At 35.0% G+C, this 16,300-nt stretch overlaps 2 protein-coding genes across 2 annotated transcripts in view; one reads left to right on the top strand and one right to left on the bottom strand.

Annotated features, from left to right (window-relative positions):
* Positions 1–1,079: 1,079 nt before the first annotated feature.
* Positions 1,080–16,300, bottom strand: part of LOC101891213 (ras-related protein Rab-27A) — a 45,027-nt gene continuing 29,806 nt past the window's right edge. Inside the window, exons 2-3 of the mRNA XM_011298295.3 lie at positions 7,188–7,693; positions 1,080–1,786 (exon numbers count right to left, since the gene is read on the bottom strand). Of these exons, the coding sequence (XP_011296597.1) occupies positions 1,256–1,786; positions 7,188–7,352 (696 nt within the window). The 5' untranslated portion in view covers positions 7,353–7,693 and the 3' untranslated portion in view covers positions 1,080–1,255. The remainder of the gene's footprint in view (positions 1,787–7,187; positions 7,694–16,300) is intronic.
* On the top strand, positions 3,698–5,259 carry LOC101890524 (NADH dehydrogenase [ubiquinone] flavoprotein 1, mitochondrial-like). Its single transcript, XM_059122114.1, has one exon. It carries the CDS (start codon positions 3,733–3,735, stop codon positions 5,245–5,247), a length of 1,515 nt encoding a protein of 504 aa, XP_058978097.1. The 5' UTR covers positions 3,698–3,732; the 3' UTR covers positions 5,248–5,259.

The raw sequence follows: 16,300 nt of genomic DNA, 5'->3' as shown, positions 1-16,300 counted from the left end.
CCAAACAGTTGCGAATATGGTACCATTTACAGTTGTTAAACATTTCCAAATCCATCTTAATATATCAAATTTACTGTCGAATCTAGATTGTCATACCAAATTTCAAGTTTTCCGTTCACGTAATTCCAAATGTTACCATTTCAGAAGTTTAGTCCCATTCTATAACTATTCGTAACTGTAAAGTTCGAATTTCCAAAAACCTTATAGTACATCTATCCTGCACTTCGTCATTGATTCTCATTCCAAATGCCAGCTCATTCCGTTTTCCCGATAAAAAGTAAAAAAAAATAGTACATTTTAGTACTTTTTAGTGAGAATTGCCAAAACCCAGCCTTATAACACGTCTACGCACCTAGACTAGTCCTCCTGCTAAATTTCAAGATTCAAGCATCAGCCATTTCGTCTGGGCGTTGATTCTCGATCAGTCAGTTAGTTATTTCACTACTCTCTTATAAATATAAAATATAGGTCCACGCTTTTAAATATTTGGTCTACTTCAGTTTATATATATTTTAAAAAAATCATGATTGGTGAATTTTCAAAATTTCCAGAGCTACACGAGCGTAACCCTTTTACCGATATATTCACAAAATTGGTAAGATTTGTTTGTTTTGCAAATGTTAATAAATACACGCGAAATTACGTTGTTTTAGAATGATTTTATAGATGCATATCGAATCGTTTGCAAAGTTCAAGGCTCTACCGAAAAGTGCATATCAGAATTGCTTTGAAAATTTAAAGAAATGCTGACATACGCGTACCTTATCTACGCTTATTTTACATTGTAATAAAGGCAATCTACCTATTCGAAAAACACAACGATATCTAAATTAAATTTTTATTCAGATTAATTTTTCAAGTCCTTAAAATAAAACCAAAATTAAAGATTCGGTATGCCAATATATTATTTATAAATATAAAATATATACATATTTCATTAACAAACATTCATTTATAAAAATCATTGAGCATTAATATTTTGTTTATAAATATTTGTTGTAATTCTTTTTAATTTTTCTTTTCTTTAAATTTTTTATTCTAATATTAAAAACATGAAAAACACATTAATATATATATATGTATAATTATATTGGTATATAATACTACAAATAAAATATCAAACTTACTTAAATTTATTGTACCAAACAGCAGTTCTAACTAGGCTTATTATTTTCTTTGTTTAGAGGACCATTAAATCGTCCTCTGAGTAAGAAAACGAGAAAACAAAACAAATTTTTTCTTTGTTGTCCAAAATTTAACAACTACAACTTTGTTTTACATTCTCTCCCGTTGGTGGTTCTTCGCCCTTTTGCAGTACCATTCTCAAAGCTTGCGGATTGATGGCATTCAAACGAGTATTAGACATTAATCGTGCCAACTCAGCATTGGCTACGGCATTTTCCATGCGTTCCATTACCCTACCCACCAAGAGCTCCACGGCAGCACTAACATTATAGCCGGTGCAAGCACTTGTTTCAATATACGGTAATTTATAACGATCCGCTACAGCGATGGCCTGTTCATGGGATATCACTCGGAAGTCATGCAAATCACATTTATTGCCACACAACACAACGTCGGGATCCTCGGAGTAGGCATGCTGCCGTAATTGTTCCAACCAGTTGGATATTTCCAAAAATGATTTTTCGCTTGTCAGATCGAATATTAGCAGGAAGCCCATTGCATCGCGATAAAATGCTGTGGTCAGGGAACGAAATCTCTCTTGGCCAGCTGTGTCCCATAGCTGCAGATGAATTCGATGATTGCGACCGCGGGATGTATAGATCTGAAATAGTAAAAGCAGTCTTATAATTAATTATTATATTTTGAGGTCTTGTAAAATATACTCTAACTTTTAATGAATTAAACATCAAAGCTTCCTATGGACAATAGGAGGGAATATTAAATTTGTAATTCCGTTTGTACAACCTCGAAATATTCATCGGAGACCCCAAAAATGATATATACTCCAGATCATAATAAATTTATAAGGCGATTTAGCGATGACCGTCTGTATGTCTGATAGAGACAGACCACATTGTTCATTAATATTATGCAGGCTGATTGGTATCGAAAATGGGCTACATTAGTCCACGTTTATGGATAGCCTCCATATAACGTTACTTCAAGATTTTCGGTATTTTGAAGGTCTCTGTCACAATTTCCATCTAAATTAGATCAAACTTGGTAGTTGGGACTCTCGGTAGGTCTGTTCTCTCCCCACAAAAACTATTCGCCACAGGTCCACAGGCAAGGACATAGATGTATAAAGATGGGACAAGACAGAGTCAAGATATGGCAACCCTGTGAAAATACCTCTGTTGTTATGATATCGTAACAACATAGTTAGCAATGTTAAGCGATTTAAACCGCTTAGGCAATATGCGAATAACTGGGAAAGTCTATGGAACAGAATTTTGAAACATAATTTTTGGATTTTTTCAAACTTTTTTTGTCATTTTTTCTATAAATGTAGTTTTTTATATTAACATGATACAAACCATTTGCTCAAAATGCATTTTGTCTAGTCTTTACCATTTTATGTCTTTGCCACAGGTACCTCGCAATTTTCAGTATTTTTAAGGTTTCTGCCACGATTTCCAACAAAATTAACTCAAACTTGGCAATTCGGAGTTTCGGTAGGTCTGTTCTCTCCCTGCAAAAATTATTCGCTACAGGCCCACTAATAAGTATGGCCCTCATATACCTCCCGATTTTCGGTATTTTGAATTAGAAATTAGAGGAAACTTGACAATTGAGGTTCTTGGTGGGTCTCTTCTCTCCCAGCAAAAACTATTTGCTACAGGTCCACTAATTGGTATAGACCCCCCCCCCTATATCGGTATCTCCCGATTTTCGGTATTTTGAAGCCATTTCAAACCAAATTAGATGAAACTTGATAATTGGGGTTCAGAACATTCCTACTTGTTCTTTTCTTGCAAAAAATGCCGGTTTCAGGTGCACTATTTGGTATAGCCTCCATATAATGATCTCTCCCGATTTTCGGTATTTTGACGAGTAAAGCCAAATTTTCTAACGGATTTGTCTACAATTTTGTATTTGTAGTTTTTAGCTAGGTAGGTTTTAGCTAGGGTGAAACAGCATTGCTAATATAGGTTCCTCTTTTTCTGTAACGGTACCTCCCGATATTTGTTATTTTAATATATTTAGCCAAATTTGTTCACAAATTTTTGTAACCTCAGCCATATGGCTAGAGAGGGTATATATCATTTGATACGGTCAAAACGTGCCTCATTGAAATAACGGTTTAGACCCTAGGTTTCTTTGAACCAAATCATTTTCAGGACATTTGAGTCGATCTAGCGATGTCCGTCCATCTGTCTGGCTTGTGCGAAATTCCCAAAAAAAAATATAATCCGATTATTATTCATCCAAAGTTTGGTGTGAATTATCACCTAGCCCAAACCTGGCACATCGCAATATTTATATCAAATTTATTTAGGTCCGATACGAAATGGACAACATTACCATTAAATCACTAATTTTCCACTATTAAACTTTCAATTTTGATTCCAATTTCTATGGAAGACCTCTCAGTAGTCTGTGAATAAAAGGTGACCTCTGAGAAAAGTTGCTAAAAAAAATTCTGAATAGAGCCTCTGACTAAGATTACTTTTAAAAGACATAAAGTTATTCGACGCAGTACTCAGTATTTATATTTAAATAATAATTATATTTAAAAAAAAATAGTTTTGAAACAAAATATAAAAAATGTTTCATATCAACAACATTATATTTCAAAGGCGATTTTTACATAAAAGAATCAGTGAAGTTCTATGCATTGGAATCCGTTTTTGCAACGCAAAATCCACCAATAAAAACAACAAATCATCACCGCCAGAGAAATCTCCCCCTCCTCCACCGCCACCACCTGGAACACCTCCACCGCAAACGAAAACCAAATTTGGACCCTTATCAGATGCGGATCGTATTTTCACAAATTTATATGGGCGGCATGATTGGACTCTGAGAGGAGCATTGGAACGCGGTGACTGGTATCGTACCAAAGAAATTCTTTGTAAGGGTCGTGAATGGATTGTAAATGAAATTAAGACGTCCGGCTTGCGGGGTCGTGGTGGTGCTGGTTTCCCTAGTGGCTTAAAATGGTCATTTATGAGTGGCCCCGCAGATGGACGCCCCCGATTTTTGGTGGTCAATGCTGATGAAGGTGAACCGGGAACGTGTAAGGATCGTGATATTTTACGCCATGATCCACATAAACTAATAGAAGGATGTCTGATTGCGGGAAGAGCTCTGGCGGCACAGACAGCTTTTATTTATATTCGTGGTGAATTTTACAACGAAGCTTGTAATTTACAATATGCCCTCGCTGAGGCTTATAAATGTGGCCTCATTGGGCGTAATGCCTGTGAATCGGGTTTTGATTTTGACATTGTTATACAACGTGGTGCGGGAGCCTATATATGTGGCGAGGAGACGGCCCTTATAGAATCCATTGAAGGAAAACAGGGTAAACCCAGACTGAAACCACCATTTCCAGCGGATGTTGGGCTTTTCGGGTGTCCATCAATGGTGACAAATGTGGAGACAGTGGCTGTGTCTCCCACAATATGTCGTCGTGGTGGCAAATGGTTTGCCAGTTTTGGACGTACTCGCAATTCCGGCACCAAGCTCTTCAATATCAGTGGTCATGTGAATCGGCCCTGTACCGTTGAGGAAGAAATGTCAATGCCATTGCGGGAAATTATCGAACGCCATGCTGGTGGGGTACGTGGTGGTTGGGATAATCTCTTGGCTATTATACCCGGTGGTTCCTCTACACCAGTCATACCCAAAAAGGTGTGTGATGATGTCTTGATGGACTATGATGGCCTAATGGCCGTCCAAACATCTTTGGGAACGGCTGCCATCATTGTGATGGACAAATCGACGGATATTATCAAAGCCATTGCCCGTCTCAGTCAATTCTATCGTCATGAAAGTTGTGGCCAATGCACCCCATGCCGTGAAGGAGTTCCCTGGATGTCGAAAATTATAAATCGTTTTGTGACGGGCAATGCCGAACCGGCTGAGATAGATATGCTCTATGAAATATCGAAACAGATTGAAGGTCATACGATATGTGCTTTTGGTGATGGTGCCGCTTGGCCACCACAGGGTCTGATAAGAAATTTTCGTCCAGAAATTGAAAAGCGTATGAAGCTGTATGCTGATAAATTGCCTAAAAAGGAAACAGTGAGATTATGCAATCAGGGTAGGAAATAAATTGCATTTTGAAACAAATTGTTTTTGGTATTGGATTGGATTTGAAACACCAGTCTGGGGTCCAGGTCTGGGGATAGGAAAAATTGAGAGAGTCTTATTTTGATAGATCTCCTTTTGGGCCTTTTTATACCCTGAGCCATATGGTTACAGAGGGTATATTTGTTACTGTCAAAACTTGCCTCATAGAAACAACGATTTTTGACCCTAGGTCTCTATGGTGCGCACGATATCTCTCGAAGGAAGCATCCGATTTGATCCGAACTTGCTACATCGACCTAAATAAATACGATACAAAATTTTGCGACGTTCCAGGTTTGGTCTACATTGTTAACTTCATCATAAAATCCATATTCATCCCAAGTTTCTGTTTGAAAGAAATATTTAGATATAGCCAATTGTAAAGAATCGCTGACTTATTTCGTAAGTTATGACAGATGAAAGTAAAATTGTGACCCTTTTTGGGGTTCGCAGCTTTATATCATCTTTACAATAGATCTTGTGTTAGCAAACATGTTTGTATGTGTGAAATTTGAAGAGAGTTGAATGCTTATTTGGCTTACTTTGAGCGTTTGGTTTCTCAAAATCTTGAATCCTATGTGGGGGAGGTACCAGAAGAAATGGTCCGATCTCTACCATCTTTATAACAGATCTTGTGTTGATGGAAATATTTAGATGTGCCAAGTCTGAATGGAATCAGATATTCATTTCCCGTTTTATGAGCTCCATTGATATTCAAAATTTTGACCCTTTGTGGGGGAAGTACCAGAAGGAGAGGATCGATATATCCCATCTTTACAACAGATCTTGTGTTAGTAGAAATAATAGAATGTGTGAAATATAAAGAGAATCTAATGCTTATGCTCGGATTATATAAACGTTTTGGTTATTCAAAACGTTGACCCTTTGTGGGGAGGTACCATAAGGAATGATCCGATCTCTACCGCCTTTATAACAGATCTTGTGTTCATAGAAATATTCAGATGCGACGTTTATTTCGCGTTTTATGAGCTCAATGAACATTCAAAATTTCGACCTTTTGTGGGGAGGTACCTAAAGGAGTGGACCAATACATTCCATCTTAACACCACACCTTGGGTTAATAATATTATTGTGATTTGTAAAATTTGAAAACAATCCGACTCTTATATCACATTTTATAAGGAACATTTCAAAATTTTGCCTATTTATGGTGGAGGTACTTGGTACTTGGAGAACCGATATTGTCTATTTTCGCCCCAGACCTGGCACTGATGCAAATATTAGGATTTGCAAAGATGGAGCAAAATCGAATTATTCTTTCTCTTTCTGTGCAGTCAAATATTATTTTTCGAAAATTTCGACCTTTTGTGGGGGAGGTGCCAGAAAGAGTGGGCCAATATTGCCCATCTCCAAACTCGCTCTAAGTTTAATAATAATATTACAATGTACAAAGTTTGGGCCATACCGGAAACTCCCTTCGAAAGTTATCGTGCGCACCAACTAGACAGAGGGACAGACATCGGCAGATCGACTCCAAATGTCCTGAAACGGATTTGGTCCTAAGAGACCGTTATTTCGTTTTGGCCGCATAAAGGGTATAAAAAGATATATACATGTCTTCTATACATAGATGACTTTTTACAGCAATTCCATTGATTCCTTTAACAAGATTGCGATAAGCTCCCTTTTACAGGTGGGTTCAAGTGAGTTATAGCTCTCATATAACGTAAATTGGCATGGCAATTGAATAAGCTCTAGTACCTCTCACACACAAAAGTGAGAAAGTTTTTCCGCTGAAAAAAAACAACACACTTGTTATGGTAATGTAGTGCATAAAAATATTTGACAAGCCCATTAGAGCTATCAATTTACATGTAAATTAATGGCGACATTTTCGAAGCACACCTGTAGCGAGATACATCACAGTCATATACACACACATCATATATACATATACTTACCAATCTTTTCTCTCGGAAATCTATGCCAACTGTTGATATAAATTGCGAATGAAATCGTCCATCTGTGTATTGATACAGAAAGCTCGTCTTTCCAACACCCGAATCACCCAGTGCCAGAAATTTCATTAGGTAGTCATAATCGATGTTGTTTGGCAATGATGACATGGCGGGGATGTTGTTGCTGCTGGTGATGATGATGATGAGACTGTGGAAGGTGTTGACGATGAGACGGCCTGAAAGTGATAGGTCTTCCGTTGTCAGTGACGAGCTTAAGTGTCTGGTAGTAGTCGTGTATGGGAACCTCAGAGTTGAAAAGTTGCCTCTGCTTGTCAATGTCAAGCTGATTTTCCACAGTATACGATGACAACGATGATGTCTGGTATTCCCCTGGAGAGTGGTATTAAAATAACAACCACACACACACACTCTCAGACGCACATACACTTCAATAATGGGCCAATGATTTTCCTCCTGTTGTGCTGTGCTGAGCAGACGGGCGGTTATAGCTGTTTGTGGAAAAGAATGTGAAAACAAGTAGTATAATTCAAGATGGTATCATTAAATAATTTTGTTTTCATAATGGAAATGGCAAACAATACTGTCTGCTGTGCATGGTAGGACAATGACTTTGAAGATAATTGTTTACGTAGGCCTACCCCACCCACACACACACACACACAGATACATATGTACGTGGGATGGATGCCATAAAAAGTGTTTATAGTTTTTTATTTTGTTCGAATAAAACAAATATTGGCGAAATATAATTTTTGAAAATTGAAGTTCATATTTAAATTGGGAATTGGAGTGAACTAAATCATACCAACTAAGATCGTTATTGAATTCGCATTACGGCTTTAGAGCAGTTCTAATTTGAAATCGGAAAGAAAAAAAAACGATTACCAATAAATTTTGAAGGAGGTATTGTTACGATGCATTAAAAATCGTCGCTATACAGGGTGAGATAAAAAAAACTGCAACAAAGTCAACGCCATAATTTTTACAATTTTTTTAATTTTATTGAACGAAAGCAAAAAATTTCGGAAATAGCATCAATTTTTATAATAAGTTAAGATTTGTTCGAATTGGTCACCTTTGGCACGAATTATGGCCTTCAAACGGCCAATGAAACCGTCACACGATACCCGAATGCTGCTCTGCGGTATTTTGGCCCATTCCCGGCGAAGCGCTTGCTTGAGGTGATCGATACTTTGGTATTTTTAGTACCAACCTTGGTTTCCAAAATACTCCAGAGAAAATAGTCCAACAGATTGATTTTTTGGTGGCTTTGGCAAGTAAACGCCATCATTTTGTTTGTTTACCAAATTCGGCAGTTCACCACTTTCGGCCAAACGAAGCAACTCTTTAGCTCTTTTGAATCTATTTTATTACTGTTGCGGTGTAAGTTCTTGAACTTTTTGGAATTTCAATGGCTTTACCAAGAGCTCATTCTTCAATATTTGCTGAATGGAATATTTCGATATGTTCAACTGACGAGCCATTTTTCGGCCACTGCGAGACACAAACGATTTATTCACATTTATACGCTGGAGTGCTATAGCGATAGCCACTTGTGGTTTTCCAACCAAATATAAAGAAATCACACTGTCACGCTTGAATTCCATCACGAATAACTTTTTTCTGGAAAGATTCTCACCAAAATGCTTTTGTACGCTTGTAAACAATATAATGAGCCGCCACTGAAATAATTTTAACAGCTGTCGGACGAGTGGTTTAGGAATGAGAGCAGTCTGAAATTGGTTGTAGTTTTTTCATCTTACCCTGTAGAGAGCATATTATAACTTTAAGAAAGCATAGTGTAAGATCGATTGCAACACATAGATGGTATATATAGCTATTGCTCTGTTTCAGAACTGCAAAAATGTAAAAATTGTTTCTACGATAACCGATTTTCCCTTCATGATTTCGAAAATGAATTAGATGTCACTGTTGGTGTCTGTGGTTAATATATGGAGGTGGTTTTGAAATGAGTACTAAATTGTTCGAAAAGTACTGAGCGGTACTAAATTGGATTATTGGATTAAGGGATAGGACTGGAATCCCAACATTTGATATTGATGTCTCCGCCATTATCTGATGGTGGTTTTTGAAAATTGAGATAACTGCCGATGTCTGATGGATGTAAGGTGGATATGCGTGCTAAATTTGGGATTGGGTAAAAGGATAAAGTTGATATTTTTAAATTTGATATTGCTACGGAGGCATTGAAAAAGTTTTGGACTGAAAATTGGATGGGGGTCCATTGTGCAATTGGTTTACTAATATTCTCCTCGGTAAACCTCAAAATGAAAGATTCTAAAGACTTTTAGGTGTAAGAGTTAAACATTTCCCTATTATTCTTTCCGAAAAAGGAACAACTTGAATAATATATAAAACCTTAAAAATATGAATGTTTTGTACGATGTATGAAGTTTTTGATTTAAAAAATGTGAAACTAGACAAATTGTGCATTTTGAATACTAAGACAAAATTTTGGAACGAATCTAAAATTTTAAGGTAGACTTTGCGCTGACGAAGTTTAGGTCACTTGGCTTTATGCCACAATTATTTCAAGGTAGTTTCAAATAAGAATATTAGCTCAGAGAGCTTTAGAAAGCATATTCCCATCTCTGATTTGAATTTACAATGGATTTATAAATACTCAATTTGACTATAATTATATATAATTTTGATAGAAAAAAAAATGTATAAAATATATAGTTGCACAAGGTTGAATCCTTCTAGGGTTTTTTTATATTTTCATAAGCGACTTTGCGGCCTAATTTATTGGTCTGTTCGAAAAATTTCAAGATCTACCAAGCTAAGATCGTAGATTTTTTATAAACCATCCTTTAAGGTAATTTCAAACTAATATTTTGGATTTCTTAAAACATATTTTACATATGTAAAGTGACTTATTTCACTTTTTTTGGCTTTTTTTTATAGAATACCTTAAGTTCCTCCAGAAAACCTTCAACCTTATATAAATATGATCCAGTATGCCTTTGATCTTTCCAACCGAAGTGAAAATCCATTTTTTATGGATCGTACATGAAATATTTTCCTTATATCTTTCTTTACCCAATACTAATATACTTAATAATATTGTAATACGCAAATTTTCTTCGAACTGCAGTATATTTTCAATTTAAACAAAACCAATTTTACCCAGAGGCAATTCGTTCTAATTTTGTTTAAAAAAAAGGATGAGTAATTTCTTTTGAATACCTGGATGAATATAATTCTTAGCCTTTCAATTAATTGTGAGGGAATCCACAAAACCCTAATTACTGGCTACGCAGTCCACAAAGGAGCTCAAAATTGAATAAGAATTAAGTAAAAGCCTATTCCAGACGGTTTTAACCACTAAACTGTTGAATTAATGTCTCACAATGAATTATTTAAATAATTTAAAGAGCAAGACACAATGTGGGTAGGGTATAATAAATTCTTAAGCAAATTTCTTGTAACTTCTTCCCACTTGCAAAAGTATCTACATAAATGCAAATACCACAAATGCCACCCCACAAAGTGCCATGACAAAAAGAAAACTTTATTGATTTGTCCATTCAGGGATTTCCATTTAAATTGAAACTTTATGGATGATACGCCATAAAAATGTGCAAAACATTTTTTCTCTAAACAATAATGTATTTAAAGTGGCAACAAATCCGTTAAGGATATACATGAGTGTGTGTATAGGCGCGCACACACACACACACATAAATATTGAACAAGCTTATTTGAATACCCTTGTCAAACACATTTCTTTGCGGTTCAAAGTGGCTGAACGTTGTTCACATAACTTAACAACAAAGGGTGAAATACTTTTGTGGTCATCATCATAATCTTTTTTTGTTAGCCACATTTGTTTTCTTGTTGTTTTTTAACAAGTTATGACATTCTTGGGGATTTTTTATTGACATTTTTTAAAAGAAGTTGTTTTCTGTTTTCTTGTAAAATGGGATGTTGTTTCTAGCAGAGGTCGTTGAACTACAAAGGCAAGCAAGAATGTTGAGTTGTAAGGGAATTGAATATGCTAATTATTATTTTAGGAAAATTGCGGTTTTCTTAAAGAAAACAAACAGCTCTTGTAATAGAAGATAAATATGATTTCGTACTGTGGGAGAGCAGGCCTTATCATAGCAAGCAAATAAGACCAGGTTACACATTATGTGGAAGTCCTATGTTAAGTGTCTTTTTTTACATTTATCTTGCGCAAAGTATAATATTAGACACTTCCCAGAATTTTGGAGGTGAAAATAAATAATTTTCAATAAAGTACTAGCAAATGCCTACTACTTGGTTAGTGAAGGTAGAAAAAATTTATACATGTCTAAACATAAATTTGATGTTAGTTTTCCAACGGTTTACAATGCTCTTTTATTAAAAATATCTGAATACAGATGAATTTACTTTATATAACGAAGATCTAGTAGTCAGCCATATCACAAAGGGTATATTAAGATAAAAAAAATAAAAATTCTCCTCTCTTTGGGATTAGTGTTAAAGATGTACAAAAGTACTAATAGACGGATTTTTTACCTTTGTTGTTTTGTGTTGAAATAAAGAGGCGTTGTGGGATCTTAACATAGTAGGTACTACTAAACATTCCATGTGTTGCCATTTGTGAACATATGTAGATAAAATGCGGAATTTCAAAATTTTGCACAACAGGCTCTCGAAACGTTATAGGTGGTTAACGTTTCGAGAGCCTGTAGTGTGAAATAGAGAAAAATGTAGCCTTAAATTCAAAAAAGATAATAGATTTTCTCAAGTATTCGATTTGAGTAATTCAGAAATGTACATTACCTTTATTAACTCATTTTATTCCGAGACATAATTTTTTTTTGTTTTAATAAAAATTTACTTTTTTAGGATAATTTGGTCCCCCTGATGTCAAAAATTAACTCAGAAAAATTTTCCGATTTTTCAAGTGAAGTTTACACATACAGGGTGAGATTAACAAACTGCAAGCAACTTTTCAGACTGCTGTCATTTCAAAGCCACTCGTCCGACAATGGTTAAAATTATTCCAGTGACAGCTCATTATATTGTTTACAAGCGTACAAAAGCACTTTAAAGAGAATTTTCTAGAAAAAAAGTAGAATTCAAGCGTGATAGTGTGATTTCTTTATATTTAGCTGAAAAACCACGAGTGGCTATCGTTAGAGCACTCCAGCATTTAAATGTGAATAAATCTTTTGTGTCTCGTACCATTTCTCCGACGTCAAGGAAGTGGACAGAAGAAAACAGCAACATCAGCAGAAATGGTTCGAAAAGTAAAGAAGCAACTTCATCGAAACCCGCGAAACGTCGCAGTGGCTGATCATATCGCAATATTCCATTCGGCAAATATTTAAAAATCAGCTCGGGGTAAAGCCATTGAAATTCCAAAAAGTCCAAGAACTTACAACGCAACGGAAAGAAAATAGACTCAAAAGAGCTAAAGAGTTCCTTTGGTTTTCTCAATTATTAATCGACCGCGGCATCAGAATAAATGCCTAATATTATCGGGAAAATATTCTAGAGGGTGTATTAATCCCTTGGGCACGCAAACATTTTGGCCGCAGACTTTGGACATTCCAACAGAACTCAGCACCATCGCACTTAGCACGCGCAACCCAAGAATGCTTACAAAATGAGGTTTCTCATTTCACTTCCAGAGCACAATTGTCACTAAAATCTCCGGATACCAATCCGTTGGACTATTGTGTCTGGTGTATTTTGGAAAGCAAGGTTGGCACTAAAAAATACCAAAGTGTCGATCACCTCATGCAAGCGCTTCGCCGCGAATGGGCCAAAATACCGCAGAGCAACATTCGGGCAGCGTGTGACGGTTCAATTGGACGTCTGAAAGCCATAATTCGTGCATCACAGTTATTCTATTACCGAAATTAATAAATCCAGCTCTTTTCCTTCTGTATATATCGAAACAGTCCCATTTAGTACTTTTCGTACACTTGCTACGCAAGCCATACTTTTCAAGTTTGATTTCCATATAAAACTTTATGGTTTAGCTGTATCCGTTAAATACCAAATTAGTAATATTTAGTTCTAGTTCGTATTTCCTAAAAGCCTCGCATCACATCTATGCTTTACTCCACCAGTAACCCTTCCAAATCAATCTACATCGGTATATCCATTTGCATTTGCCAAACCGCCAACAGAGATTCCAGCTCTATACATTCATATACATTGGTACTGAATACCAAATTAAGTAAAATTTCGTACTTTTCGTATACCCTTATGCAAAATTTAAGTATTAATTTGTAAAACCATTTCATATCTTAATCCTAGACCCCAACAATTATCTCAACATAAAATGTCATGGTCTCAGCTCTATCCCTTAGCCCAATGCCAAATTTAGTTCAATTTAGTACTTTTCGAACGATAATAGTATGCATTTCAAAACTCACTTCCAAATCTTAACCTCAGATGCCAACAGTTATTTAAATATAAAATTGCAGAATTTCATATCTATCCCTTTAAGCAAGACCGAATTTACAACTTAGTACTTTTCGTTTAATGATGCTTCCAAAATCATCTTCATTTGTCAATTTTAGATTTTGAGCACTAACTGTTCACCCAATAACAATTTGTACTAAATATAGTAATATTTAGTAATATTCGTGCACATGTAGTACACTGTTACAAAACCACAAATTTTAATTCACAAAATTTAAAAATTTCAACTTCATCCGTTCACCCTACACCAAACTGTTTTATATTTAGTACCATTTAGTATTGTTCGCACACTTTGTAAACATCTCAAAAACTCAAAAATCTCAATTATCAAACTTACTTTCCAATATCGATTCTCATACCAAATTTTCGGGTTCCTAGCTGCATCTGTTGACATAATACCCAATGGTAACATCTTAAAAGTTTAGTACTATTTTAGAACTTTTCGTAACCTTAAAGCTCAAATTTCCAAAAATCCTTTGGTAGATCTCTCCTGCACTCCCGTCAGTGACTCTCATTCCAAATTTCAGAATTCTTGTTCATTCCGTCTGTCCAATACAAAGCTTTAAATTTTGTTGTACATTTTAGTACTATTCGTACCTTTTCGTACGAAATTCCTAAAACCCTTATCCTACGCCCAAAATTCACCTTGTTATTGTATTTTAACTTTAATCGTTTCGTCTGATTCGTAGTCGGTCAATTATTTCACTGCTCTATTATATAATTTGATTAATCTATATATATAAATGTAAGTTGTGTTAGTTACTACGCTTATAACTTAAGAACCGCTGGATTAATTTTAACGATTCACACAAATTCGGAGTTGTCTACTCTCCGAAAAGGATAATATCCAAAAAAATCGCGTAAAAATGTGATATATTAACATTTTCATTTTGACTTTTGAAATGTACAATAGTAATGTTTTATTTTGCATAATTTTTTTTTCCATTTTGACTTACTTTTTTTCTAATGTACATTTGTAGTGTTTTTTTTATATTTTTTTTTAATTCGAATATTAATACCAATTTATTTAATTGACTTGATTTCTTGAGAACTGAAATTGATGGCGGGTTGCATGGAAGTCAGTCAAATGATATCGAAATAACTTAACGCGGTTAGACCAATGTTAAAAGATAATTACTTTTTCAAAATCGCTAAAAACACGATAAAAGAGATGTAATGGCAAAAATTCTAAAATCGGGAAAAATCGAAAAAAAAAATCAATGGAAATTGACTAGATATGGAAATAATCCATCCAATGAGAACTTAAAATGCAAAATTCATTGGGACTGCAACCAGTGAAATACCGAATATGAAGAGCACTGTTATATGCGAACTATATAAAATAGTGGAGCAAATTGAAAATTTGGAAAGAAAAGGATACATTTCCTCGGAAAATTCTTCCGAAACCTTAAAAGTAACCTTAACTCCCATGAAACGTTATACGGTGACTATGCGCTATCATCAGTAGTCAGTTTGGTTGGTACATAACAATCCCAAAAAGGGGGGATCAAACGTTTTTAGGGTCCATTTTATATAGTTTAACCAAACACAAAAGGCCTCAAATATTTTGCTCTATACTTCGCAAAAGTTACCATAGAGTTTTAAATTTTTCCTAGGGTTTCATGAATAATCAGTTGTTCAAAATATATATCAGATGTATATCAAATGTTGGTAATTTGAGATTTTAAGAAGAACAACACATTTTTTCAAATAATTATAAGAATAGGACCATGCTTTGGTATAACCCTTATATGTGAACCTATTTCTTTCATATTACAGTAATCCGCCCAATGAGAACTCAAAATGCAATTCATTGGAGCAAAATGGTGCAAAATGGTAGAGCGAATTGGACATTTAGGAAAAAAAAAAAAAAAAAAAAACTTTCAAGATATCTTAAATCGCTTTTGCAGGTCACGATATATGACCCCCGGATAAGGGTACACTCCTTTTTCAAGTATAGTTTACATTTTAACCATATTTTACTCATACGCATTTTAGCAAAAGTTGGTAATTTGAGAAGAAACCATCCTCGCAAAAAATGATCACGTTTTGGTATAACCATTATATAATTTAAGCTATATTCGGGGTTTTCGACATTTTTCTTTCATTTTTCAGGCCTTTATTTGGCATCTTTGTTTCTACGGGTGTAAAAAACCTCTTCTCATAATATTTTGACTTTTGGAGTAGAGTCCATCTTGGTCTTGATCACATTCATCAATTGGTTTGGCTAAAAAATTGTATTTAGGCTACTCTGGGATAGAGAATCGTCTTACAGATAATTGTCCACATAGGCATTTTATTAAGTATAGTTCCCACATTAGTGTACCCGCAAATCCACATTCCTAACCAATGTTTGGTCAGAAAAAAAAAATTTGGTATACTATTGAATTTTTAACTCTCAAGAGAATATTGGCTGGGAACGTAGAAGTGGGATGTACGTCTACATGCTTTGAACTCCGAAATATCAAATTGTGGCAGAAACATGAAAAAATCACGAATATTATTTTTTGGATCGTTATTGAATTATACTATGAAGAAAAATATGGACTTTATGGGTTTTCCAACACACAATTTAAATGACAAAAATAAATTAATTCCTATCTTAAGGTAATGGGTGTAAAAGACCAATTATCTTTGACTATTTT

Source organism: Musca domestica, unplaced genomic scaffold, assembly GCF_030504385.1.
Source record: "Musca domestica strain aabys unplaced genomic scaffold, Musca_domestica.polishedcontigs.V.1.1 2, whole genome shotgun sequence".
NCBI lineage: Eukaryota > Metazoa > Arthropoda > Insecta > Diptera > Muscidae > Musca > Musca domestica.
Note: the sequence above shows the minus strand (reverse complement) of the source record. Positions and strands in the feature narration are given on the sequence as shown.

Coding starts and splice junctions, on each gene's coding strand:
- LOC101890524 (XM_059122114.1), top strand. CDS start 3,733: ATGTTTCATATCAACAACATTATATTTCAAAGGCGATTTTTACATAAA.